Below are 26,851 nucleotides of genomic sequence, written 5' to 3' on the forward strand. Positions count from 1 at the left end.
TATCTCAAACCGGTTAAATCGTAGAAATATCAAAGACCATTACGCTTCCCACACAGGACATGTAAATATGCTATTTCATGCTTTAGGTGCGTCGCAAAGCATTAATAATAACCCCTGACAAGCTTATATGCAAAATAGGCAGTTAAATGTTAGAAAATAAACAAATAATTGCATCTACAGCAAGCGTCTGAATAATTGGTTGGGGGGGTGTAATTGCGCAGTGGTGTGGAAAGCCATCTGACAGTGATCTACCGGAGACCATTAATTGCCATATGAATTTACCCCAGTCTCTTCTCCCCACTGCTGAGGCATCAGGGTGTGGGAGACGGGTCATTCCGTCTTTTCCGGCCCACATCCTCACTGAGCTCATAATTACTAAAACCATTAATTAATCTTGCTATCACTGGGTGAATGCAGCGCTTGCCATGTAAATGAATTACGGGGTAAGTGCAGTATTGTTAGCGCATGACTATGCATGCGTGGACGGGTGGAGGGCGTGGCACTTGTGCAGAGGTACTTAAGCCGCCTTCACATGCTAGCAGAAATTTGATAACTCCCACTTTTGAAGATATGATTATGAGCTTGTTGTGTTAAGGTGCTTTGTTGTTGGAAGGATTGGAGGACGCCAGGTTCACTTACGTGAAAATGTTATTTAAACACTACTTTAACAACAAGACAAGGCAATGAAGCTCTTACAGATAAACACTAAACACAGCAGACATTCTTCTCCCAACTGTCTTTTTTTTACAGTTTAGGGCTCGCCCATCTTTTGATTTGGGTATCAAAATAACTTCTCAAAGGTAAACATGACATCAGAGGGCATTCATGTGCAATTTTTACCTAGAAACCTGTATTTTTACGATAACTCCGATAGCACATGAAGGAAGCATTATTCTGCATTCCTGACAACTCGGAATTAGGATATTTCCGATCTCAACCCAGAAATCATGTCTGGAACGGCGTATTTAATGTTACTAAACACTTTGAATGTTTTTATGCAACTAAACTACAGTATTAGTAAATTTAAAAGGATAGTTCACCCAAAAATGAAAATTCTTTCATCATTTACGCATTCTCATGTTGTTACAAACCTTTATAAATTTCTGCTGAACACAATTACATGGTTTGAAAAGTGTTTGTAACCAAACCGATCAGAATCACCATTGACTACTAAAGTAGGAAAAATGAATACTATGGGTGCTTCGGATCGGTAACACAAGAGGGAGAAAATTATGACAGAATTTCACTTTTTGGATGAACTGTCCCTTTAATGTATTAATGTTACTAAATACTTTTAATGTTACTTAATTCAGAAATTTTGAGGTGAGAAATATCCTAAATCCGAGTTGGCTGTTTGTAAAGACCCCTTAAACGCCTACGCTCTAGCTGGAGGCAAAACATATTGAAGAACTTATGCTGCGTTTACACCAGCCACGGTAGAGGCGTCAACCGTGCGTGATTTCAATGTTAAGTCAATGTGAAGAAGCGTTGATGCGCGTCTGGAGGTCTTGCGGTGCGATTGAGGCGTTTGGCGTGGCGCAGTAGACGCGATTCCACCTCATTGTGAATGTCGCGAATTGAGCCTCTGGCGCGGTACGAGCGAATGGTTCTTTTTGTGCATTTCGCGTTTGACGCGAATTTGTGGCTGACGCCCGAGTTTAAAAATTTGAACTTTGGCGGATTTCCAAATGCTTGCTTTTTCTGCGCGTCTACTTCGCTCTAGACACGCGAATGCATTCAAAATGTTCAAGCAGCAAACTAGATGCGGTAGACGCGATTTTGACGCCTCTACAGTGGCTGGTGTAAACGCAGCATTATAGCAGGCTCGCTAAAAGTTTGAGGTTTTGACTTCAAAATGACGTTTTGTTGTGTTTTTGGCTGCCAGAATAGAAGGAACAGCACTTTTGGTTCAAAACTAAAGTTTTACCGGATCCCGGCAGACATTCCTTCACACAAATCAAGAAGACAATTGCGGTTGAATGCAATACGGCGTACAGACTAGATGGAGAGACGATCATAAATAACACTCATGTTTGCAGTGCACACTTCATATCAGGTCAAATAATCTTTGCATATTTACTGGTGTGTCTAGAACAAATCAACAAGTCTTTGGTATAAAGTTGCCAACCTTTAGCGCACTAGCTAGCTTAAATGTTAAACAAACATACAGCAATAGATGTGTGTGCCATCCTTTGAATGGTCTCTTAAAATAATCCACATTGCTAATCATAGTTATCCTAGCGATTTGTTACATAAGACAATATAAATAAGCCTTGACAAAATTCCCCAACTACCTAGGGTGGCCATTCGTGCCAGTTCCGCCGGACACGTCCTGAACATGTTTTCGGGTTCGTTCTCCGGAAGTCGCGTTGGTCGACCGCATACGTCATCAATGTTTAATATTTCGGGTTTAATTTTAGAAAACCAACCGTTACATTTCAAGGTAAGAATGAAACTACAATGATTGTATGTCTTAAAAGAAATAAACATTAATTTTCTAATGTATTTTAACTAAAATGTGAGAACCTCGATGACTTATGCGGGCAACCAACGCGACTTCCGGAGAACGAACATGTTCCGAAAACATGTTTGGGACGTGTCCGGCGGAACTGGCACGAATGGCCACCCTACAACTACCCGAAAGTAAATCATATGTTGTATAGGATATATCTAAAACCTGGTTAAAATTAGGGGTGGGGTAATTTACAAAAATATCTGTCACGGTCCCGCAGAATCAGTGACTGTACATATTCAGACAGTTCCAAACCTTCTTCTACATCCATGTTTAATAAATCCCCCTTAAAGCGTGCTAGCTTACGCTTGTCAGCATTGCTTTTTGCCTCCAGCTAAGCCCCGCCCACCCGGAGACGTTGCAATGTTTACAAACTTTTAAGGGGTTTATAATTAAAGGAAGAATTTTAAAAGTTACATTTTCGTGTATAGTCTCTAAAGCTGTCAACTAAGCTCCACAAAAGAAAAAAAATAGCATTTCTTCAGCACTTTAAATTTTAGGGCAGTACAATAACTTTGTGAAAGAAGCTCAGTAAAGCCGACATGAAAATTAAATATAATTGTATTTATTTTCAGATTTAAAGATTTTTTTAATATTTAAATGACCCGATTAAATAAAACTCATTGTGGATATAGATGATTAAATAACACCAATATTTAAAATTGTATAAATAAACTATTTCAGTGCAATAAAAAGAATCATGTATTAGAACTCTTGAATTGAATATAATGGCATATTGTACTTAAAGTGTTTCTTTAACTAAACATGTCACTCTTAATTAATGACCAGAGTCCGTGTCCAAAAGAAACAGCCACAAATCAAACAACCTTTAAATTGTCTAGATCAGATCTATTGCTTTTAATATCCCCATAAACTCCCCTGTTTCTATCTCCTATAGGGGTGAACAGAGAGCTGACCAACAATAAGTTCTTGTGTTTAAATCTAATTGAGGTGATTGATGAATTCTCAAACGTCTTTAGTTCAGTTCCTGTGTTTCAGTGGGAATAATTCAGAATGCTTTCACCCCACCTATGAGAGCTGACATCCAGCTACGGCACCCCCAAAAACTTTTCCTCTCGTGTTTTTCATTGCTAAAGCTCTGTGGGACAGGGAATATGTTCTGACATGTCCAGATACGAGCCCGAAAATATATGCTGGCTGCTTGCCACCAACCTCTCTTTCAATCAACAGGCTCAGCTGACTGAGACCCTACAGTGGGATCAGGGCTGAATCATAACATTATACTACCATCTAGTGTTTTGTAGAGGAATTGCATTGCTTGTTGATGACCTTGTTGTTTAAAAGTGACAATTGTTCCTGATTAACTGTTGCACTTGTCGTAGCACTTGTTGTGGAGAGGGACTTGCGTCCACGATGATGCAGGAAGGATTCTGGATTCTCTTGTAAGCTTCCTCCACCCTGAAATCAAAAAGCATCATGTCATGTTTATTTTTTATTTGAGTGACACCTTACATTTCTTATACCAGCGTTTTTAAGTATAATGAAGCAATAAGGAACAATGAAGTATGTTGTTTTGTTTATGCTCCCTCTGAATATGCCTGGCAACCCAATTTATTCAGTAAACATTTATGTTTTGAATACTGTATAGTTTATAGTTTTTAACTTTATTTTTTGGTATTTCAATGAAAAACATATTACATTCCAAAAACTAAGTTGTTTCAATTCAGCATAGTAATTATAAAAAAATTATTCTTTCAATTAACTCAAATTTTTTAAGGTAAGTGGTTGCAATCAATTTATTAAAGCTATATTTAAACAAAAAAAGCAAATAATACACTTTTGTTTAGATAGCTTAAATAAATTGATTGCAACCACTTACCTTAAAAAATTGAGTACATTGAATTAATAATTTTTTCCAGTGCATGGTTTGAAACAACCCAATAATTTTAGAGAGTATTTAAGCATTCACCCCACTTAGGCCCAGTTTAAAAACTGTTAAGATTAAGCCAGGATTATGCATTAGGTAAATTATAAGGCTTACACTCAAAAAATGATTCATTCAATTTACTCATTTTATTAAGGTAAGTGGTTTCAATCAATTTATTTAAGCTACATTTAAACAAAAGTTTTTTGTTTTGTTTTTCAGGTTTTTTTCTAGACTAAAACACATGTTTGAGGTGTCTCGCAAGTACGTATCTTAAAATATGCCAGTGCCATTGATTTGTCTTAACAGTTTTTCTCAGTCGCTTTGGTACATTTCTCAGATCAGATTTGAAATTCTCAAAACTACCTGTTTAATTCATCATTAAAAACATTATTGTGTCACTTGTGCACATCAAAAAAGCAGTTTCTCATTTCTTTGAGGAAGTTGCAAATGCTTGGTACATCCATGCAAACGATTATGTAATTCTCTGCTGTTTCCTACATTATCATTTGTTTATGTCATGTTGATCAAAATGTATTATAGTGGGTCTCTGTTGAATAGTCATATAGCATATTTCTACACATTCTCATTAGACTTTTTCCTAAATCTGTCCTGAATTGGTAAATTGACACCTTTTTAGACACTCTCCACTGGGATCTCATCTCTGAACAACAGAGGGGTCAAATTGGAGATGACTTGCCAAAGTACGTGATAGTTTGGGGCAATGTTAGTTTCTATCCCTCCAACATGGTTTGATCCTCTCACTAACTCTCTATTCCTTAACCCCACTGAGGTATTTTTCTCAGCATGGAGATGAAAAGTATAATGGGTGATTCTCACGAAACCATTGAAACACCACGGCAGTAATGATTTTAGCTTTAAAATGTGTAATATAGTAACATTAAAAAGCATCAGAATTAACACAATACTGTATTTTACCTTGCACAATGTGTGATTTCAACATAAGAATTTGTAATTGTAAATTTTATCTCATTTTCTGCTGAAATTCTCATTACCGCAATGTGTCCGGCTGTGTTTGAACATGCGTTATGTTGTAATTTAATCAAATTAACACAAAAATATTAAGAAAAAAATAAATGGATGTTTTGCTAGACTACTTTAGATGACAGAAAAAATATTTACTGAATATTCATGTATAATAATAATGAAGAAAAATTAGGAAAATGATGTGTCCATGCCTGATGTTCTCATCCTCCTCAACACTTTTTGAGAACAGTTTAAGCACACATACAGAATTTTAATAAAGTTTGATTTTGAGTGACCAAGCACATGGACCAGTTACATCAAGATGGCTACCAGGTAAGATCATTTTTTTTACAGTTAATTTGAAATATTGTCTTGTCAGAATGCTTACACGACATTTTGATTATCAATCATTACCGCAACAGATGCTTATTAAATTAATAGAAGCATAATACTTTGATTTTAAATGCATGTGCAGAATCTCCAAATTATGTTCTTTCAAGTTTGTCATGTCATTTTGAAAATATGTCAGTGTTGATGTTTTCTGACTGTTGCGGTAATGAGATTTTTTAGGACAAATTTTTTAAATTATGTTACAAAAAGTGTTAAATGATAAGTAAAGGTTTTTAAATTAATGTTCCCATTTACTCCAGACTTTGTTTTTCAATGTCTGGTGGGAAAAAAAGTAAATTTAAGCAATTTTTACATTTTCATGCTTGACATTTTTAAAACCAAGTTTTCGTGAGAATCACCCATATGATCGCCAGCCACATACACAGATGACCCTTCTGGTTGGCATGGATGTGGCATGTAATGACATCACAGCATATGCCTGCAGAGGCTGGATAAGACAATCTAAAATATTCTTTCCACGCTGCATCGAAAGAGAAAATATTCATGTGTACAGATAAGACAGTCAAATTGCTTAGTCGTGTTGTCAATATAACAGTTTACTCTGGAGGGATGTTCCGATGTAAACTATAGCTAAAGTTTTGATGACAATTATGTGGGAGTTTGGTTGCGAGACTGGACAAGATTCACATTTACACTTCTACTGTTTGTACTGTAATTTGTTGACAGGCCATGTCATTGCAATACAGAAAGGAAAAGATAGCACTGCATAGCACAAAAAAGTAGAAATGTGAACATAGGACAATCTCCTTAGGGAATACTGTACATGCAGTGCTGTAGGAATTACTCCTGACGTTCCTGTCTGCTGGGCCACAAATTCTCATCCACATCACAACGACACAAGGACTTGTAATTCTGATGGCACTGACATGTTCGTTGACACACAGGGCCGGCGTCAAGGGGGGGCATTCGCGGGCAGGGCCCCCCCGAACAGGTTGTTGTGCCCCCCCTACAAAGTTTTTTATTACTTTAATATATATCAAGAATAATTAAAATAAATTAAACCTTGTATGTTCCATGACTTGTCATGTAATCAAATGAGGAAAATATTTTTTTTTAATTAAATTTTCTTTAATTAAAATAGACCAGTTTCTCTGATTGGATGTATTGCCGCGTCTCACCCGTCTTACGTCTTTAGCATATTTGTTACTTGATACTAGCAACGTGTTTTTTCGCGGCATTTTATGGATCGTGTAAAATGGATATTAGAACATTTAGAACGAACCAGCACCGCCTGCTTCATCTTCATGCAAACACAGACTGGCTCAAACTCAGAGATTAGAGGTCGAGGTGGAATTTACAATCTACAGGACACTGTTTTAAGGAAGTTTAATGTTCTTACACGCCGTCTTCAGCTATTTTAAAGGTAAGTTAGCGTTGTTTTAAATTACGTAAGCTTAGATGTGAAGTGTGGCTATAGACCGTTAACAGCATTACGACGTGATTATGGTAAAGCGGCTTTTTTAAAGCTAGAACGCGGTGTGCGCTGCGCTATGAAACCCATTCATTCCAAAGGCTTGCGCCGCGCGAGGGCGGTTTGTTGTTGCGTCGAGCCAAGCGCGAGCCGCGGTCGAAGTTCAATAGTTTTGCGCATAGTTTGTGGTCTTTTGCACTTTATACGGGAAATGAGCTGACAGTCTGTACTAGTTGTATGAGTGTGTGCTTGCTGTATTTGTTGTTTTAATGTCTTGTTTTTGCAAGTTATTGTTGCTATTGCGTGCCCCCCGTTGGAAGCCGAGTGCCCCCCTGTTAGTTATGGTCTGGCGCCGGCCCTGTTGACACATATATATTTACTTTGAGACATGAACTAAGGACTTTGAGCAAGAGATTGTCTTTTGCAGGTAATTCATGGTGTTTTGCTATTTGTACGAATTGTTTTGCGAAATGCATGTCAAGGATGATTCGAGAAATGTACCAAAGCGACTGAGAAAAAAACTGTAAGATATACACCTAACATATTTTTGTTTATAAAAAATGTTTAAATGTCTTTATTTAACAAAGGCCTAGTCCTGGCTTTAGCAAAGCATTGTCTGTGGAACCAGGCCTAGGACATTTCAGTGGCTTTTATAAATGTGACTTCGAAAAACTTTTATCAGTGTGCATCTTGAGGCAAAATGATGACACATGTATTTTAAGAAATGTCAAAGCAAGTTGTTTTTGGTTAAGACACTTCATATTTCATTCTGGCATAGGCATAAGCCATGACTGCGAAACCAGTTCTTGTAAATCTCTGTGAACAATGCTTCGATATACCTCTTTTACTTTTACACATTTGGCAGACACTTTCACCCAAAGCAATTTACAGTGAAGGTATAGAAGAGCTTTACTTTAAAAATATATATATATGTAATGCCTAAATGCCACAGAAGTCAAGGTCGGATGGTGCTTTCGTTGCATGTTTGGGGTCTTGTTATGGAGCAAATGGGTAGGTACATGCCTTTAATTTGTACATTTTGAGGGAAAGCACTACCGTTTTTCAATATTTTACTATGTTCTTACCTCAACTTAGATGAAATAATACATACCTATTTTTTTCAATGCGTGCACTATTGATCTTTGTGCAGCCCTTCTTGAGGTTGTTGGGATTTGGCATGGCCCTATTCATTACTGTGGCTCCAAACCAAGGTTTTATTTTGTCCCACCATACTTAGGGGCCAGTCACACCAAAAGTGCTTTAAACGCTTGCAAACGCAAGGCGCGACGCACTGCCTTTTTTAAAAAAAGAGCAGTGCGACGCGGCTTTTCATATTGCTAAGCAACCACCGAGTCAGCTGTCTTGTCAATCAAATATTGAAGCGTGAGCGCTCTTTTGCTGTTAACTGTCTTATTAGCAGAAACTTTAAAAAGAGGACGCTTGCTCTGACCTTGTTTGGGGGTGAGAGGTGCACAAACACGTTAAAGAGAGTGAGCGAGTGGAGTCCGCTTCTTCAAAGCAATTGTAAACTTCCCTCACCACAACGTAAGACCCACCTCTCCCCTCATTCGATTGGACAATGGAAAGACACGAATGACATCAGGCGCTTCTCCGCTCTCAGCGCTCCTTCAAAAACGCGTGCGCGGCAGGCGGCAAAAAACCGCAAGGCGCTCGGCGCGCATAAACAGCGCCCAAACGTGCCCTGCCCATAGAATATCATTCAAAAAAGGTGCCTGCAACTGCCATAAACGCTTTTGGTGTGACTGGCCCCTTACTCATGTGACTTCTCATGTAACAGTCTTTAAATAGGGAAAACATGGAAGTGTTTGGTGGCTTTTACATTCATCCCTGTTTGGAGCCATAGGAATGAATGGGGCTAGGCTAAATGCTAATAAATTCACGACATGGTATACAAAGATTAAGTGCACGCATTGAAAAAAGATAGGTATGTATTAATTCGTCTAAGTTGAGGTAAGAACATGTAAAATATTGAAAAACGGTGGTGTTTTCCTTTAAATTAATATAAACTTGCAAAACACATTTTAACCTACTTAAGTCTGAACAGTTGGTTGACCTCAAGCTCTGTCTCCTCAATAGTCTTGTCCTGTCCCCTGTCCCTCAGTCGTCTCAGCCTTTCCTCAGGATTGACAGTAAGTAGAAGCACCAGGTTTGGCCGGAGGAGGTCGTCTGGCCACTGGTAGAGTTCTGAGCCTGGTCTAGGGAGGTTTTCCACCCTCCCACTGACAGCTGTGGCTATAGCATACGCTGCTGTGCTGTGCCAGTACCTATCAGAGATGAATAAAGCAGTCTCAAAAGGGTTCAACTCCCATTTCTTCTCCTCATACGTGGCCATAGACCACGAAACCAGCTTAAGTCGCACGGGTATATATTGGTAGAAATTATGTAAAGCTCATGTTCCATTAAGATATTTTGTAAATTTCCTACCGTACATATATAATAAACTTTATTTTTAGATTATAATTTTTTTATTTTCAAATAGTTGCCAAATATCATCATATCCTAAGAAACCATATATCAATGGAAAGCTTTGTTTAAATTTCAAAAAACTAACCCGTATGAACATTCATTTTCATACATGCTCAGGATTATTCAAAGTCATGTCAGTGCATCTCACTGCATTTTGGATTACTATACAACATTACTGCAAATCCAGCATAAATACAAATACCAGCTACAGTACATTCTTCAGCATGTTGTAGTGTACAAGTACTAGATAGATCATGTGAGTGTATCTGTGGCTTTACCTATCAACTATGACAGGAGCTCTCAAGGACTCTTTTCCCACATGAGCCGCAGTGATGTAGTTCCCCAGAGCATAAAAGGCCCTGCGGATGAGGGGTGGTTCTGAGTCAAAGCGCTGTCTGAATGGAGCCAGGCACTGGGGAGGAGATTTCAGCAATGTGGCATTCAGAGATTCCCGCAGGGCTTCTGTGAGGGTAGTTTTACCTGGTTCAGAAGATATGGATGGAGAGTCCTTCACTAAACTATATGGTAGTGTTAAAGTTGGACAGAATTTGTTTGAAATACACTTATAACAATGTGTGCCATGCATAAAGTGTTTATATAGTGTGTACTTTCAGAAAAATAGTACAAGAAGGTACAGAAGTTGTCACTGGCGCAGTACCTTTTTTAAAAAGTATTTTGTACCTAAAAGGAGAATATTGGTAAATCAAAGGTACACATTGGTACCTTAGAGGCTCATATGGGAATCTTTTATTATGTGGTCTTTTGTGTATGCTGGTTATGTGTATATTTTTTATTGTATATCTTTTTATGTGTATCTTTTTTGAGTACCTATATGGAATTTTAATTTGTAAAGCACTTCTTCTCACGAAGTTCTTAAATGTGCTATAAATAAATGAAGTTGAAGTAATGAGGTACCGGTACCTTTATAAAAGATAATGTCCCAGTTGCATCTTTTGTACCTTTTTTTCTGAGAATGTACTATATGCTGCAGAACTAATGTGGTATATAATAAAGCATTTAGGGGTGGTTTCATGGACAGGCCTTACTCTAGTCCCAGACTAAAATGCATGTTTGACCTGCTTTAAAGTCAATTTTTCTTAAAATAAATCCAGATAATTTACTCACCACCATGTCATCCAAAATGTTGATGTCTTTCTTTGTTCAGTCGAGAAGAAATTATGTTTTTTGAGAAAAACATTCCAGGATTTTTCTCATTTTAATGGACATTAATGGACCCCAACACGTAACAGTTTTAATGCAGTTTTAAAGGACTCTAAACAATCCCAAACGAGGCGTAATGATCTTATCTAGCGAAACAATTTTTATTGTTCACAAGAAAAATAAAAAGTATGCACTTTTAGACCGCGGCTTCTCGTCTGTCTCCGGTCCTGTGGTGCGCCGGCGCGACCTCACACAAAGCGTCATCACGTCAAGAGGTCACGAATGACGAATGCGAAACAACGCCCCACTGTTTTCAAGTGTGGCGAAATAGGGCCATTCCGACATTGTTGTATGTCTAATGATTAAATAAAAAAAAATAAAAAATTATGTCAGTTTATTTTTTAAAAAGGTCCGCAAATGTGCATTTCATATTTGTAACACGTGACCTTTCGACGTCATTATGCAATTACGTGAGGTCGCGCTGGCGCGTCACAGGACCGGAGAGAGCCGAGAAGTTGTGGTTTAAAAGTGCATATTTTTTATTTTTCTTGTCAAAAATGACAATTAGGCATTCACATGACCCTTATGCCTCGTTTGGAATCGTTTAGAGTCCTTTGAAACTCTGATGAAACTTCAATTTTAAACTGCATTAAAACTGTTACGTGTTGGGGTCCATTTAAGTCCATTAAAATGAAAAAATCCTCAAAAAACTTAATTTCCTCTCGACTGAACAAAGAAAGACATCAACATTTTGGATGACATGGTGATGAGTAAATTATCTGGATTTTTTTTTAAGAAAATGGACTAATCCTTTAATTTACTACTGACATATCAGTGCCATTATTATGTCTCAAGATGCACACCAGTATTGCTTTTTGCTAAGTTTTTTTGTGTGTAAAAACTATTTAAATGTCCTACTACAATTGAGGGACTAGTACTGGATTAATCTAAACCCTGTCCAGGAAACCGCCCCCATATAGTACAGCAAATATGTTGGTGTCTCTGTATTAACCTGTAGCATCCAGTCCTTCGATCACAGTGACAGGAAAACCATCTTTTCTGCAGGACTCCACCTGTTCATCCACTATCTGCAGCACGGCCTTTGACTCAGGTAAAATGTCGCTACACTAAGATGGGCAGAGAAAGAAGTATTTTCTTATACTGTATCAGATAGACTACTGAATAGATTAAATTAACCATAACCTGTGCAACAGTAACTGAATAGCACCAGTGTAACATAATATGAATTTATGTCCCATCTGAAAACAACTATTGACATTCTAATGTTTTTTCTTACAATTGTGATACAGTCAATATTAAAAATATATTAATATATTATATAATATATTAAGATATGAATATATTAAAGAAAAATTTTATATTTTCACATAATGTGATTTACGTAGACAGGTTTTAGAAAACTGACTAATGACTGAAATTTGACTTAGCTGGGTTTTTACAAGTTTACCATTTAAACCATTAGATTTATTACCATGAGATTTATTTATGTGGTATGTTTTGGGGACACTTTCTAGTAGGACTTTGGTGTCCCAGAGTACATATGTGAAATTTTAGCTCAAAATTCCATATAGATGATTTATTATAACATGCTAAAATTGCCACTTTGTAAGTGTGAGCAAATTGTGCCATTTTGGGTGTGTCCTGTTAAATGCAAATGAGCTGATCTCTGCACTAAATGGCAGTGGTTGGATAGTGCAGATTAAGGGGCAGTTTTATCCCCTTCTGACATCACAAGAGGAGCCAAATTTCAATGACCTATTTTTTTACATGCTTGCAGCGAATTGTTTACCAAAACTAAGTTAATGGGTTGTTCTTTAACACGTTTTTTAGGTTGATAGAAGCACTGGGGACCCAATTTTAGCACTTTAGCAAAGTCAGATTTTCATGATAGGTCCACTTTAATGCTTTCCACATGTTTCTACAAGTTTAGTCTCATCCTATTTGTTTTAAATACGTACCTCCTGAAGAACCTTATAGGCTTCATCCATACAATAAAAGACATCGGAGTTCCTGATGGCCAGTGTTGATGGATGATAAACCGGTGATGATGCGGGCGTGATGTACTGTCTCTCCGCCTTCTCCGCTTGCTTGACATGTGACCACGCCTCCTGCCAGCAGTACTGCCCCTCGCGTTTGTATGAAAACAAACATACCGATTCATTCTGATAAAATGTCTTTAATATTTCCTTCGAAATGCCTGTGGTGGATTTCTCACGAATGCAAAATCCTTTAACGACGCTGTCATTAACATCCGGAATAAACGCAGTTGTCTCAAAGACATCGCAAAATCGTGCAAATTTTTCAGACAGTTTGCTCTTAATTTCTGCGTGAGTTTGCGCTTTCTGAATCCGGTTATCGGAGTGGATGTATAGCGAGTAGAGTTTCCCATAATCGTTAAAAAACCTCTGATGATCCCGGTGCAGAGCCTGGGGACTAGAGCTCAATGTGTAGTAGAGCGGTTCGGTGCGCGAATCAAACTCGACACCAAACACGCGCGGACACAACTGTCCAAAGCGAAACATTGCTCTTGACAACATTGTTGTGCTTAACAGTAGGCTATATAAAGACTCCACTGTCGGTTTAGAGAGAAACGAAACTAGATGGGAAAACGAAAGTAGGAGTACCGAGTCACTGACGCGCCAAACAAGAAAGAGCTTGAAAAAACTATCATAACAACCAGTTTACAATGAACGCACGATAACAAGTTCACAAGTTAGGTCTCATTTCCTCTTAGGTTCCAATATCCAATAGACAATAATTACATAAGACGTTGCCAGGCTGGATTTTTGCATGGACAATCTAGACACGTCCCTATGCGTGCATGTCAAAGGTTATCCCAGTCAATGAGATAATAGGCTATATATCATATGTTCCTGAATATGCGCATTCTGCATGAGCTAAAGTTCAAGGGGTTTACCGACTGGTTTTTGCTCCCTAACACGCGATCGGTAATTTTTAGCTACAGATGTTTGTTTGAGGACAGTTTGAAGCATACATCTTCATCATGTAATCAAAACAAAGGAAATTAATGAATCGTCACCATCTGTTACTATTTTTTCCTTTCGGACATTTAGTAGGCTACGTAGAATCAAGCAACGCATGCTTTAGCAGAATTAATGCACCGTTTTCCCGTTTATCCCAGATGGGACATGACATCAAAGTTATATATAACTATAATATAATTGGGGGGGGGGCATTTATTTTGCCTATGTCACAGTAAGAGGTAAAACACCGGTCCTGGACGTTGCCCTGTCGATCAGAGATAAATCTGGTGTACATTGAAACTGCACGATAACAAGTTAGGTTGCATTTTTGTTTATAAATACTGTAATACCGATACAACATGCAAACGTTACATGTGTTGAAAGTTTTTTGTAAAAACACTATTTAATAACACATGTATTATTATGTATTTACTTATTTTAGCATTTAAATGTTGTTACTGTAAAATATAGCTCATAGATAGCATACTACAGGGCGTTGGTCGTGGTTATGAGATTATACAAAGAAGAATGATACTCAAGCTTAAGTAATCAGCTGACGCTCTTTGCCTTTCGTTTTCCGAACCGCCCAACAAGAAAAGAAACTGATCAGCATCCTTCGGCTCAGTATAAAAGGGGTGGCAGTAACTTTTCGTCCATCACAGACTATAATCATGCTGACACCAAGACAACTACTGCAACCAAGTTTTGCGGGAATGTTGATGCAGAACATCCGCATCATCATTTCAAACCTGTGGATATATGTTTGTATGCTGATATCAGGCGCACGGGGGCAAAACACATCTGTTAGCAACAAACAGCCCACGATTCGCACCAAGGATGAGAATGAGGGACCGAATGCTCAGCTGACAACTCCGAAAAGTGTAAACTACCATTTTACCAGGCAGTGCAATTACAAATGCGGCTTTTGCTTCCATACGGCAAAGACTTCGTTCGTCTTACCTATTGAAGAGGCAAAGCGAGGATTACGACTTCTGAAGGAAGCAGGTAATTTAACATTACTACATTGTTCGAATTAAAGTTACAAAAGCTGTTATTGGGACTGTACCCTTTGACCTATACAGGTAGGTACGCATGAGGCTACCGTTGAGGTACCAATATGCACCATCAGGTACAAAAGTGTAGCTTACATTGACAGCTATTTTTACCTGAGAGACCTGAGAGTGTACGTTGAAGTTGATAAATTTCATCTGAACTTTTCAGGAATGGAAAAGATCAATTTCTCAGGTGGAGAGCCGTTCATGCACCAGAGGGGAGATTTCTTGGGACAGTTGGTGCAGTACTGCAAACAGGAGCTGGAGCTGCCGAGTGTCAGCATCGTCAGTAACGGCAGTTTAATAAAGGAAACCTGGTTTCAGAAATACGGTGAGTCGTGTGATAAACAAGACCAGCAGATGGCAGCACGTGATAATAAAAGAGAGTGAATTGTCAGCAATAGACGTTGTGTGTATTTTGTTCTAGATTCACTGATCACCGGCTTATCTGGCAAGTTTTATGAAGAAAAAAAACGCACAGAATCAAAAATGTAATGATACATTTTTAATAATGATAAATAGATAAAATGTATAATTATAATGATATTGATGAAATATTCTTCCCCTACTCAGTGTAGTTTTTAAGAAAAAAATCAACTTTGTTTGCCAAGCAGAACAAACACAGCAACAAAGACGCTGTGGCGCAATACTGATGTATTCAGGTCACATGTGTAATTCTTACAACGCACTCACCATCCAAATATTTATGCCTATCCCTTGAAACTTCCCTTCACGCTGCACGAGTGCACATATCTAGGAAATTTGTCATAAAGAAACACCCTAAAACCTTAATAACTTGGGGGGTAAATTACATGCCGTCTCTCAATTCGAAGACTCCAGCCTCCGGAGGTCGCATGTGCAGGCTGCATACGTCATCAAGACTGGATTATTTAAGTTAACTGAGCATTGCATTCGCAAGTCATAAGCATATTACAAGAATTTACGATATATTAAGAATATTAATCAACTTTATAATTGTTAATATTCTGAAAGGAGACAGTCTTGATGACGTATGCACCCTGCAACCGCGACCTCCGGAGGCCGCAGCCCTCGGACTGAGTAACGGCCACAGTAAGTGCGAAAACCAAAGGTGTGTTCGATTTCATGCGGTGCTGCGCAGAACGATCGGTTTATGACGTCAAATTAACGCGAGATCAATTCGTATAGTAAACAGTAATAAATGAAGTAGGCTATAATTACTATTGTACACTCTGTTAAAGTGTTCTATAGTATTAACTATAGTAATTCGTTAAACTTTAGTAAAATATTGTATTATTACTATATTTAACCTACTATGGTAAGGTTCAAAACACTTTTGTATCTAGATTTTTTTTGTAGTTACTAATGCTAAAGTATAATACAGTATTTCTTCATTAGTGGGGGGTTACAGTTGTTTCGTAAAGCATTTTGTATTAGCCTTTCTGAATTTATTGCTTATTTCCCTCCTCTCGTTGTTCACAGGTGACTATTTGGATATTCTGGCAGTTTCTTGTGATAGCTTTTATGAGGACACCAATAAAGTCATAGGTCGAGGTCAAGGAAAGAAGAGCCATTTGGATAATCTCCATAAAGTTTGTAAATGGTGCCGGGAATATAAAGTGGCATTCAAAATCAACTCTGTAATCAACACCTTCAATGTGGACGAAGATATGAGAGAGCACATCACTGGTCTAAACCCAGTACGCTGGAAGGTATGGTGAATCTGTTTACTACAGTCCAAATATGACTTATCAACTCAGGCTGTAATCATTTAAAACCTGGTGCTTACAATACCAGAACTTGGGCATAAAAAATGAAATGTAAAGCATGAGTGCACTGTTACTTAAAAAAGTAAAAGTATTGTAATGTTCACACAGGTATTCCAATGTCTGCTAATTGACGGTGAAAATGCAGGGGAAAACAGTCTACGTGAGGCAGAGAAATTTGTCATCAGTGAGCAGCAATTCCAAGAATTTCTGGACCGCCACCAGAGCGTCAAGTGTCTGGTTCCAGAGTCAAATCAAAAGGTATGTTGAAAAACCAGGTTCATGCTTTGTCTCAATTTAAATTAAAATCAGCATTGCACTACTTTACAAGTACTTTCGATTTACAGGCAATTTACAGTACTTCAAACAAACATACCGTTTTAAATCATTACTAAAGCCTTTATTATATTTTTAACAAATATGCATTGCTAGTTCTGAAACAAATGGGAAACAGAAACTAATAATGAACTTAATATAACCACACTATTGTTTTATTATGAGTTGTTTATTTATATGTCCATTTTCTTTTACAGATGAGAGATTCCTACTTGATTCTTGATGAATATGTAAGTAATATCTTTGTCCAAATTATTTTTTATTTCAGATTAAACTATCATCACACTGTAAATGATACCTTTGTATTGCATTATGTCATGATGTCAGTATGAGAGAAATCATGAATGGGAATATAATAAGGCCCACAGTAATTTTCCCCATATTTTCTGTAACTTCAGCCTTCATATAATCTCTTAATCATGCTGTCTCATTTAGATATCATCAGAATGAATGCATCATTGTTTTTTTTTACTCTGATGCTGTAGATGCGTTTCCTGGATTGTCGAGAGGGAAGAAAAGATCCCTCAAAATCCATCCTGGACGTTGGTGTGGAAGAGGCCATCAAGTTTAGTGGTTTTGATGAGAAAATGTTCCTCATTAGAGGAGGGAAATATATCTGGAGCAAAGAAGACATGAAACTGGAGTGGTGAACTTTTTACTCATGTGTCAACATGGATGTTTCATTTAATATTAAATGGTAATGCACTGTATGTTTGTAAATATTGTTGCATGTACATTGCCGTAAATTACAGACATTCAATATAGCTAAACAGATAATATTATTAGATTGGTGTATAAATGTTTGTATAAATTATTTTTAGGAGCCTCTACAACAAAAATTTAAACTTTTAAAGTAAATTCATAATATATGTATTTCATTTTAAACTTTATTTTTGTATAAATGTTATTAATAAACATATTTTTATATTTGTTGTATTTTGCAACATAATATTCATAATTTAGCCTTTATGTTATGTCTAACTTTATCTGCACTTTATGTTAGAATTGTTAATGTAGTAATGAAGGAAGTAGTTTGCAGTAAAGTAACACATATCAAGGTATTATATATCTGTATGCGTCATCAATATTTTAAAAGCATTAATATACTTTGATAGAAATAAGACTTTAAGTTTTAGTTATCTAATTTGTTTTCATTAAGTAATAAAGTCTCAGTTTAATTTTTAACATTGTGTTATTGTGTACTTGAATTTTGTTTGTATATTGTATAAGTATTTTTATATTTGCTATCTGAAAATAAATAGTTTTCTTAACGATTTACACTGGCTGACATTGTTAAGCTGTTATGTTATATGATGCTGAATTAGATATACAGTATATACTGTATATGCATTGTTTCTTCTTTTTTGGTCAAAAGAATAGCTGCTTGACAGATCGTATCCCTGTAAATGATCAGCTAATCCTTTCTCTTGAGTTGATACGAATATTACAATGTTTACATGATACAATGTTGATACATAAAGGTTGAGTTGACTGGTCAATTTATGTCACATCATGTCCTCCGGTGCGGACTATGGTGCATTCTGCGCAGCGAGTAATTATTTTTGCATCGCTGCGGCGCCAACGCGCCTGAAAAGGGTGCATCACGATCGTTTCGCTCCCTATTTGAGCGAGTTTGCTGCGCATCTACACTTAAAGGGGACATTTCAAAGATGTAAAATAAATCTTTGGTGTCCTCAGAGTATGTAAGTAAAGTTTTAACTCAAAATACCACAGATAATTCATTACACCATGTTAAAATTGCCACTTTATTGGTGTGAGCCTATACATTTTGGTCTGTGTTAAAGGCAAATGAGCTGAAATGTAAACACTGATCACCATGATGGTGGTTTGTTGAAATTGAAACTCAATTGTCAATTATTTTCTTTCTCTCTCTTTATGCTAAATGGCAGTGCTGTGGTTGGATAGTGCAGATTAGGAGGCCAAATTTCAATTACCTATTTTTTCACATGCTTTACAAAACTAAGTTACTTGATTGTTCTTTTTCATATGTTTTAGGTTGACAGAACTTAAACAAGGTAAAAGTCAAATTTAATGATATATCCCCTTTAAAATAACAAACTTGTGTGTGGTAAAAAGTCATGAAAAGTGAACTTCCCTTTAGACAGTTATTTCTTCATCAGGTCTCTTGGTGGATCCTGGTTGCCACAGAAGCTCTGTTGAGAGAGAAAACAAGCTCTGGTTACAAAAAATAGGGTGAAATATCCTTTCAAATTTGGCATATCTAAAATGAAGACATGACAAAATGCTAATTGTGGTTCATGCCAACTATATATTGGTTTGCTGGTTTGTTTCATTTGTTTTATTTATTTTTTATAAGAATTAATACAGTAGGTCTCTATGCTAACAGTGATCGGCATTCTTCAATGCTTAATCTTGCCTCCTGTCTGACGTGAGGCACAATGTAGAAACTGTGAAGCTTTTATAATGAGTCACCATGATTTTGCCAAGTATAGGCAAAAGTTCATTTTCAAAGAAGAGGAGAAATCTTAAATTACTGTCACTAACAGAAACAAAGTCAAGTCAAATGTGTTGTTTTGTAAGCCACCTACTTATGAATGTTTGCTGTGGGAGAATTGTTCGAAATTGAACTACTGCCATGTTTATTGTTCACTATGCAGAGATTCAGCTGGACTGAAAGCAATGTTTCCAGGATGGGTCTGAATTACTGATTTTGTAATAAAGACACCGGTAGACATTCTATTTGTAATGTGTTAAACTTTTGTAGGCCAAAAACTTTTTAAAAAAAAGCCCAAACTAATAGTGGCCATTATTATACTAAAATAGGTGCATAGTACAGATTGATTATCATGTATTTATTCTAAAAAAAAAATATTTCTAAATAAAGTTTAAGATAACTATATATTTGCAAAACAGTATAGTAATAAAGTAACTCAGCAGCCTTATTAATACTAAGTATAATTAAGATACACAATCATTTTAATGAATACAATGACAGTGTGCTTTCTGCTTACTGTATGTGAAGAGGCATGAAATTGGCTTCAGTGATGTCATCACCTGCGCATAAAATTTCCATGACTGATACCTCTTTGGTCTCCTTAAAACAAAACCAAAAGTATTTTAATCCAATATTTTTTAACAGGTCTTACTAAATTACTTTCAAAAGGGGTATGTTGTTGTGAAACCATAGACTGTATGCAATAACACGTGACTTCGTTTGAAAACAACACGCTGGCCGTTTCTCAATCTGAGGGCTGCAGCCTCCAAAGGACGCATAGGCTTCATACGTCATCAAGACTTATTTCCGAATTTTAAAATTGTAAAGTTGACTATTATTTTTAGTTCATCGCAAATTGTTTTAATATGCTTATGACTTGCGAATGTAATGCTCAGTTTACTTAAATGAACCAGGCTTGACGACGTATGCAGCCTGCATAATGCGACCTCCGGAGGCTGCAGCTTTCAGATTGCTCTAAACTTCGCCCCTCCCAAAATTTGACAAAGTGAAACTTACTGCATTTCATGGCATGTTTGTTTATTCAGTGCAAGAAATACAGCTCTTCTCGTTGGTGGAAGGCAGACGGAACGAAGACGGAAACATCACTGAAGATATAACAAACTAAAAAGAGCAACACAGAAGTTTTGCTCCCTTTTTGTCTGGTAAGGAAAATCATTTGATACGTAACGTTAATATAGTTCATTTGATCAAGAAAATACATTTTTAGATCAAGAAAGTAATAAACATTTAAGTATCGACGTCACAGCATTATCACAACATTAGCTGGAGGCAGTTGTTGCCCATGCATTAGCTTTAAAAATCCCCTGATCTTTTAAAGATTAGTTCACAGATTTAATCGATTTCATTATTATTACTTCTAGTTTGTTTTATTAGTAGGTACGCACATGCAGTCTGTTTGCGGTAGATCAGCGCTTATTTTACGCGTGATTTTTTACGTTTAAAACAGCTGTGAAACTCATCGCGTGTCGAGTTGTTGAACAGTTTATTATCTGGACTTCCTGTCTTGCAGGTGGCGCGTTCGACTTCATGCGTCACCGCAAGAACCGACGTCAAAGTTCCGCGAGAGCGGTTTTAAAGCAAACTCAACCGTTTGATTTCGCGAATCGCTCTCGCGGTACTTTGACGTCATCCGGCTGTCGATTCTTGCGGCGCCGCATGAAGTCGAACAAGCCTATTTTCATTAGGTAAAAATTAAACAACCGTCCAGCCAAATGAACAACTTAATTTCTTAATAACTTAAAAGCTTAATAATTTAAAAAAAAAAGTCTAGGTTGTAAACGTGTACTTTTTAAATTATTTATTCAATTCAGTTAAATTCAACTTGATTTGTGTAACGCTTTTCCTTGCAAATTTAATATAAAAAGCACAATTTCCATAGAAACCAAATCTTTGGTTAGCTTAAATCCACATAAATGTATTCTCATTTTAAACATTTTTATTTCCAGAAATTTACAGCAATGGGCACCAATCTGTCTGCTCTAAAAGAGCATGGCTACACATTAGTGAGTGAAGAAAAGAATAAGATCCTGGTAAAAAATGAAGGTGGCGACCAGTTTGTCATTAAAAAGTTGAGAGCTAACCAGGTAAGTTAGACAGTTTGATTATAATGAGATTTGAAATTTAAATGATTATAAATGAAACATGATTAAACTTAGATTTGAGAGTTTGTTTCTGTTTTTAGGATGAATTACTGTTTCTCCTCCACCTCAGTCATCCACACATCGTCCGTCATGAGGAGTTCATCACAGGTTGATCAAAAAATTTCAAATTCATACTGTTCATCTCTCAGGGCTTAATTAGACTCTCACTTTTTTATCATTTTAAAGCTCTTGAAACTGTAATGTGCTTTCAGATTCTGACTGTTTGTATCTTGTAATGGAGCACTGCGAAGGTGGAGATCTTGCTCAGAAAATCAGCAACAAAAAGGAGGGAACCGTTAAATTTTCTGAGAATGAGGCATGTATATGCTAAAACATTCATTAGCACATGCATTTTAAATTCTGTTCCTGGTTTTTAGTTATTTTACTTCCAATCAAGCACACATGTAAAATCTAATTATATTGTCTTTGACTAGTATTGGAACTTGCTGTTGACCCTCCAAGAGCAGAATTGAGGATTTGTGACACTGTAAAAGAAAGTTGATTCAACTTAAAAATATTAGTTGTCACAACAAGTGCACTGAAAAAAGTGAAAAGTTAGATCAACTTAAAATTTTACTTTCATTTCACTTTAGGTGAACATTTTAAGTTGAAAAACTTAAAGTTGATCCAACTTTTCATTTTTTACACTGTTTAAAGCAAAAATGTGTGAATTCCTCAAATCCTCATGTTTGTCACAGTTTTTTTCTCTGTATGCAGTTAGTTGTTAGACCGTATGTAGACAAATTACTTCAAATAATTGAATATCAAATGTTGCATTTGTAACAAAATAAAATGTAAATTCACATTTTACTGATTTACAGATTCTGGAATGGATTGTGAATACCTGCATGGCTTTGAAACACCTGCATGATCAACAGCTTCTGCATAAAAACCTGCAGCCTGAGGTAAAGATTTAATTTAGTTGATCTTTACATATCATCTATATGGGATGAAGGGAGTACTAGAGCCTAAAATTAAGTTAAAGTGCTCTGAAAATGCATCTAATTTGGCTGTTTTTTCTTATTTGTGTGATTTGTAAAGAGAATCCAACGGAAATTGTAAATGCAAGTCATACAAATGGGCTTTTTACACCACACCATTTTCAACTGAAAACAGAAAGCTTTTTATTTACACAACAACAGCATTTTTTGCCTATTAACAATGTGGTCATCTGTTTTAGTACAATGTTGTTGTATTAAGGGAAAATTCTCCAATTTTTTAAGTTGCAAAAGTTTATCAGTGTACTGTATATGCATAAAAAGCATGTATAAAATGTATACTCAGAGCACTTTTTAAAAATGTTTTTACTAGCACTTCCAACTTTACAAAATATTGATTTTCTCATGACAGAGCATATTATTCACTACATTCGGAACCATCCGTCTTGGCGAGTTTGAAGCGATTCGTCAACGGTATTGTTTGCTTCTTTGACTCAAGCTGTTTTACCTGGATTAAAAATTTTGCACTGCATTTCACTATGTTTTAGCATTAGAGGTCTGTTAACTATATTGGAAAAGTACTGCAGAAAATACCAGTTTATTTACCAGTCAATTACCAATTATTTTTACCATGTGTATCATTGTTTTTTGCTGTATCTATTAGGTCCACAGAAGAGCAAACAGCAGAAAATAAACCCTCATATGTTCCACCAGAGATTCTGAAGGGCGAACCTTATGAAGAGAAAACGTAATTAAACATCAACAAACAGTGATTATATATATATATATATATATATATATATATATATATATATATATATATATATATATATATATATATATATATATATATATATATATATATATATATATATATATATATATATATATATATATATATATATATATGAAGAGTTTGGTTCCAAAACGTAATAAATACATTTTGACAAATTTCGGTAAAAACGTGTTTTCTATACCAAGAAAGTGACAAGATGAAAACCACTACAAACTTTCACATAGCATCTTTAGGTTATAAAAACATAAATAATTCAAATCCATAACTTGATTTTCAAAGATTTATTATAAAAACAAATTCTTTTTTCCACAAAATGCAATAAATCCATGACAGTTTTTTAATTTAAAAATGCTATAAATTTATTAAATCAATGTATAAATGTGCATTCATCTTTACCATTTTATATTCATTATTTGACTAGTGGTATACATTGATTAAAATGGCATTAACCAAAACACTTACTTTGTTATATTAAGAACACTGTCATTGCTGCGGTTATACTTGACGTTGTCTCTTTACATTTTTACAGCGATCCGCTGTAAAATGTTTTGGTCCTGCTCGATTTTCGTTGACTTTGAGTAAAATAATGTAAAGTTTTCATAATATCCTCTGGGGTCAATGTTTTAGCATGAGAAGCTTGATGCTGTCTGGAGAACAAGCACCCGAGTGCCTCTCGCGGAAATTATTAGATGTGGATGGCTTACGTTTCTTTCCCGTCACAGAAAACCATCACAGGTTTAGCAATGCAATTAAAGTATAATTTTGTTTTGTTTGTTGATCACGAAGTACAAAGTAGATGAGGAAAACTAGGACTCAATGTACTCAGCGCGTCCGCCATTGTTTGTTTACATTGCGTGACTGGTGGGCTGTAATTTCAGGAATGGATTTATTGCGTTCTGTAAAAAAAGGTGGAGTGGCGTTTATCGCATTTTGGGAAAAAAGGGAGAAAAGATGACAGAATAACACGGCGGATATTGGATTTTGCGTAAAATTAAGAATTTACTTTTAACTACTGATCTGATATAATACTGATTTTGGCAGTAACTCATTTTTTCAAAAATGGCGTTTATCGCGTTTTGGAACCAAAAAATTATATATATAATTTTTTTTATATTATAAAAGCTCTTATATTTAGATGCTCTCATATTTAGATTCAGTAATTTCTCATTTTTCAATGTTTCCCTGCAAAACCCTTTAAGTGCATGCATATAACTTTGATTAACTTTTATATATATACATCCTGTGTATGTATACATGCATACATATTTAAACACACACACACACACACATTTCAGACTGAATACTTAAACCCTGGCAATAATCACTTTCACAGTGAAATATGGAGGTTGGGATGTGTCCTCTACGAGCTGTGCATGCTAAAGAGTCCGGTGAGATTTTACTTTTATCAGATTGAAGCTGAGTTAACAAATTTAAAGCTAATGTTCTAAAACATACTGTACAAATACCAATGCAGTAGTGAGTAAAAATGATCCATTTTAGACATACATGTCAACTAACTCTCAATAATTTTCATCTACATGTCACCACGGCACCTCCTGGTGAATATTTCACTCGAAAACATTATAGCAACTAACATTTTAGTATGTAGTGTTTTGTTTGAACCTATTGATAAATAAAAGATTTTATTGATTATCTAATTTTTGTCCCCAATTAGTTTCCTGGAATACTTTCAGTTGAGAATGTCCAAAAGATACTCACATCCTCCTATGAAGCTCTTCCTCTGACCTTCTCCGAGGAACTTCGTCAGCTGGTAAACGACACACTTCAGGCCAATCCAGCGAGCCGTCCGTCTGTCAGCGAGATCTTGACCAGACCTTTTATCATTGATTATCTTTGTGAAAAGGTAAGCTACTTTATCAAATATATATTCATATGGCACTAGTTTTTAAACAAAATGATAAAGAGCACTGAAGAAATGTGTCTCTTTTTTTCAGAACAAGCTAACTATTAAGAACCTTTATAGGACACTAGAGGAACTGAGAACCCTGGCTGATGGTTTGGAAAGAGTCCATTTCAACACAACTGTAGGTAGTCTCACAGGAGGTGTAGTGGGATTGGCTGGAGGAATCACATCTGTGGTGGGACTTATTCTCTCACCGTTCACTTTCGGAGCATCTCTGATAGTAACAGGAGTGGGAATCGGCACGGCGGTAGCTGGAGGAATAACAGCTGGTGCCAGCAACATAACAAACATGGTTAACCAACGCACAAACCGGCAAAAGATCAAAATGCTCATAAAAGAGTTCCAAGAAAAAATTACCTCCACAGTTTGCTCCATTCAAAACATCCAAATAGCCGTGGAAACTTTAGATAGACAGTTTTCCACAGACGATGGTGCATTTTCTAACGCACAATCTGGGGCAAAGGCTGGAGCTCGACTTGGACGAGGACTGGGAGGAATTCCGGAGATGCTCCGTCTAATTGAAGTTGTAAATTTTGGAAAGATTGCAGCTCAGGCCGCAAGAGCCATTCGTGTGGCTGAAGCAGCTACAGGAATTTTGTCTGCACTTTTTGTAGCTGTTGATATTTTCTTTGTGTTTCTGGACTCGAGAGAAATCCACAACATCCGCCAAGATTATGCTTTAAGAGCGAGTCGACGAGAATCAGGATCCACCAGCAACCAAAGCAGCGAGTTGTCTGACCAGACATCAATTAACAGTGACACAACAGATCTACTGCCTTCAGATACTCAACAAGCAGAACAGCTGAAGTCCGAGACCATGAAATTCGTGACGAAAATAAAGGAGACGACAGAGGAGCTTCAGGAGATTCTAGATACACTGCAAGACGCAATTCACCCAGTGTCTGAGATGCCTGATAACTAGAAATTGCAGTGTGTTCTTTATTCATATATTTATTAGTCTTACCAAAGGTTAGGCATCAGTTTATTCTGGGTTTCATGATAAAATATCTAAATCAGTATTGCTAATCTCAATAATGATCAAAGAAAATGTTGAGAAGCAATAAAGGAAGCATTGTAGCTTGCTGTACTCTCAATTAATCACATTAAGAATTGGACTTCTTGCCTTTATTTCCTTATATATTTTGGAAATATAAAGCATAAGCATCTTTACCTGTTTTTCTGTATGCGAGTGGCTGCTTAATGTAATTTTCTTTCTCTTGTACTTAAATAAATGTATCGCTACAAAGCAAACATTTGTATTTTCTTTTGATTCAATTTACTACATTTTACCAGGTCTATTTTACATTTAGTGCCTAGTTCGTTATTTGTTTTTATCATTCCATAAATGTATCCCCTCTGCCTGTCTCGTGCTAAAAATATGGTTACGTAGCAGTTTAGCCAGTTGCTGTGAACATGTGAACATTAAAGGGGACATTTCACAAGACTTTTTTAAGATGTCTAATAAGTCTTTGGTGTCCCCGGAGTGTGAAGTTTTAGCTCAAAACAACATATAGATAATTTATTATAGCATTTTAAAATTGACACTTTGTGTAGGTGAGTGTC

The 26,851-nt window shown here is 36.4% G+C and overlaps 3 protein-coding genes and 2 long non-coding RNA genes across 5 annotated transcripts; 2 read left to right on the forward strand and 3 right to left on the reverse strand.

Annotated features, from left to right (window-relative positions):
* Positions 1–630: 630 nt before the first annotated feature.
* On the reverse strand, positions 631–3,061 carry LOC141365355 (uncharacterized). Its single transcript, XR_012370564.1, has 2 exons — positions 2,638–3,061; positions 631–2,294 (listed from the first exon to the last, which is right to left on the reverse strand). It is a non-coding gene; the product is annotated as an uncharacterized lncRNA (long non-coding RNA).
* Positions 3,062–3,092: 31 nt separating this feature from the next.
* Positions 3,093–13,560, reverse strand: LOC141365354 (UMP-CMP kinase 2, mitochondrial-like). Its single transcript, XM_073869625.1, has 5 exons — positions 12,834–13,560; positions 11,867–11,981; positions 9,972–10,173; positions 9,258–9,491; positions 3,093–3,931 (listed from the first exon to the last, which is right to left on the reverse strand). Exons 1-5 carry the CDS (start codon positions 13,410–13,412, stop codon positions 3,811–3,813), a joined length of 1,251 nt encoding a protein of 416 aa, XP_073725726.1. The 5' UTR covers positions 13,413–13,560; the 3' UTR covers positions 3,093–3,810.
* A 903-nt stretch (positions 13,561–14,463) lies between these two features.
* On the forward strand, positions 14,464–18,270 carry LOC129417190 (S-adenosylmethionine-dependent nucleotide dehydratase RSAD2). Its single transcript, XM_055171694.2, has 6 exons — positions 14,464–14,864; positions 15,081–15,242; positions 16,373–16,602; positions 16,768–16,917; positions 17,190–17,222; positions 17,478–18,270. The coding sequence occupies exons 1-6, from the start codon at positions 14,531–14,533 to the stop codon at positions 17,640–17,642; spliced, it is 1,074 nt and encodes a 357-aa protein (XP_055027669.2). The 5' UTR covers positions 14,464–14,530; the 3' UTR covers positions 17,643–18,270.
* Positions 18,271–18,981: 711 nt separating this feature from the next.
* On the reverse strand, positions 18,982–20,625 carry LOC129417191 (uncharacterized). Its single transcript, XR_008635690.2, has 3 exons — positions 20,486–20,625; positions 19,986–20,068; positions 18,982–19,166 (listed from the first exon to the last, which is right to left on the reverse strand). It is a non-coding gene; the product is annotated as an uncharacterized lncRNA (long non-coding RNA).
* On the forward strand, positions 20,491–26,539 carry LOC141365353 (uncharacterized). The gene is made up of 10 exons (XM_073869624.1): positions 20,491–20,631; positions 21,436–21,573; positions 21,672–21,738; positions 21,843–21,946; positions 22,452–22,535; positions 22,981–23,042; positions 23,233–23,316; positions 24,698–24,752; positions 25,040–25,228; positions 25,320–26,539. The coding sequence occupies exons 2-10, from the start codon at positions 21,448–21,450 to the stop codon at positions 26,208–26,210; spliced, it is 1,662 nt and encodes a 553-aa protein (XP_073725725.1). The 5' UTR covers positions 20,491–20,631; positions 21,436–21,447; the 3' UTR covers positions 26,211–26,539.
* The last annotated feature ends 312 nt before the right edge of the window (positions 26,540–26,851 follow it).

The sequence above is a fragment of the Misgurnus anguillicaudatus genome, chromosome 7 (genome assembly GCF_027580225.2).
Source record: "Misgurnus anguillicaudatus chromosome 7, ASM2758022v2, whole genome shotgun sequence".
NCBI lineage: Eukaryota > Metazoa > Chordata > Actinopteri > Cypriniformes > Cobitidae > Misgurnus > Misgurnus anguillicaudatus.

What these genes read in the sequence shown, in the direction of transcription:
- LOC141365354 (XM_073869625.1), bottom strand. Translation starts at nt 13,412, where the DNA reads ATGTTGTCAAGAGCAATGTTTCGCTTTGGACAGTTGTGTCCGCGCGTG. An exon ending in CCTATAAGGTTCTTCAGGAG is followed by an intron (nt 11,982 to 12,833) that starts GTACGTATTTAA and finishes TGCCCATCTTAG; the next exon opens with TGTAGCGACATTTTACCTGA. An exon ending in GCTCCTGTCATAGTTGATAG is followed by an intron (nt 9,492 to 9,971) that starts GTAAAGCCACAG and finishes CATCTCTGATAG; the next exon opens with GTACTGGCACAGCACAGCAG.
- LOC129417190 (XM_055171694.2), top strand. Translation starts at nt 14,531, where the DNA reads ATGCTGACACCAAGACAACTACTGCAACCAAGTTTTGCGGGAATGTTG. An exon ending in ACGACTTCTGAAGGAAGCAG is followed by an intron (nt 14,865 to 15,080) that starts GTAATTTAACAT and finishes TGAACTTTTCAG; the next exon opens with GAATGGAAAAGATCAATTTC. An exon ending in AACCTGGTTTCAGAAATACG is followed by an intron (nt 15,243 to 16,372) that starts GTGAGTCGTGTG and finishes CGTTGTTCACAG; the next exon opens with GTGACTATTTGGATATTCTG.
- LOC141365353 (XM_073869624.1), top strand. Translation starts at nt 21,448, where the DNA reads ATGGGCACCAATCTGTCTGCTCTAAAAGAGCATGGCTACACATTAGTG. An exon ending in ATAAAAACCTGCAGCCTGAG is followed by an intron (nt 22,536 to 22,980) that starts GTAAAGATTTAA and finishes TTCTCATGACAG; the next exon opens with AGCATATTATTCACTACATT. An exon ending in GAACCTTATGAAGAGAAAAC is followed by an intron (nt 23,317 to 24,697) that starts GTAATTAAACAT and finishes TCACTTTCACAG; the next exon opens with TGAAATATGGAGGTTGGGAT.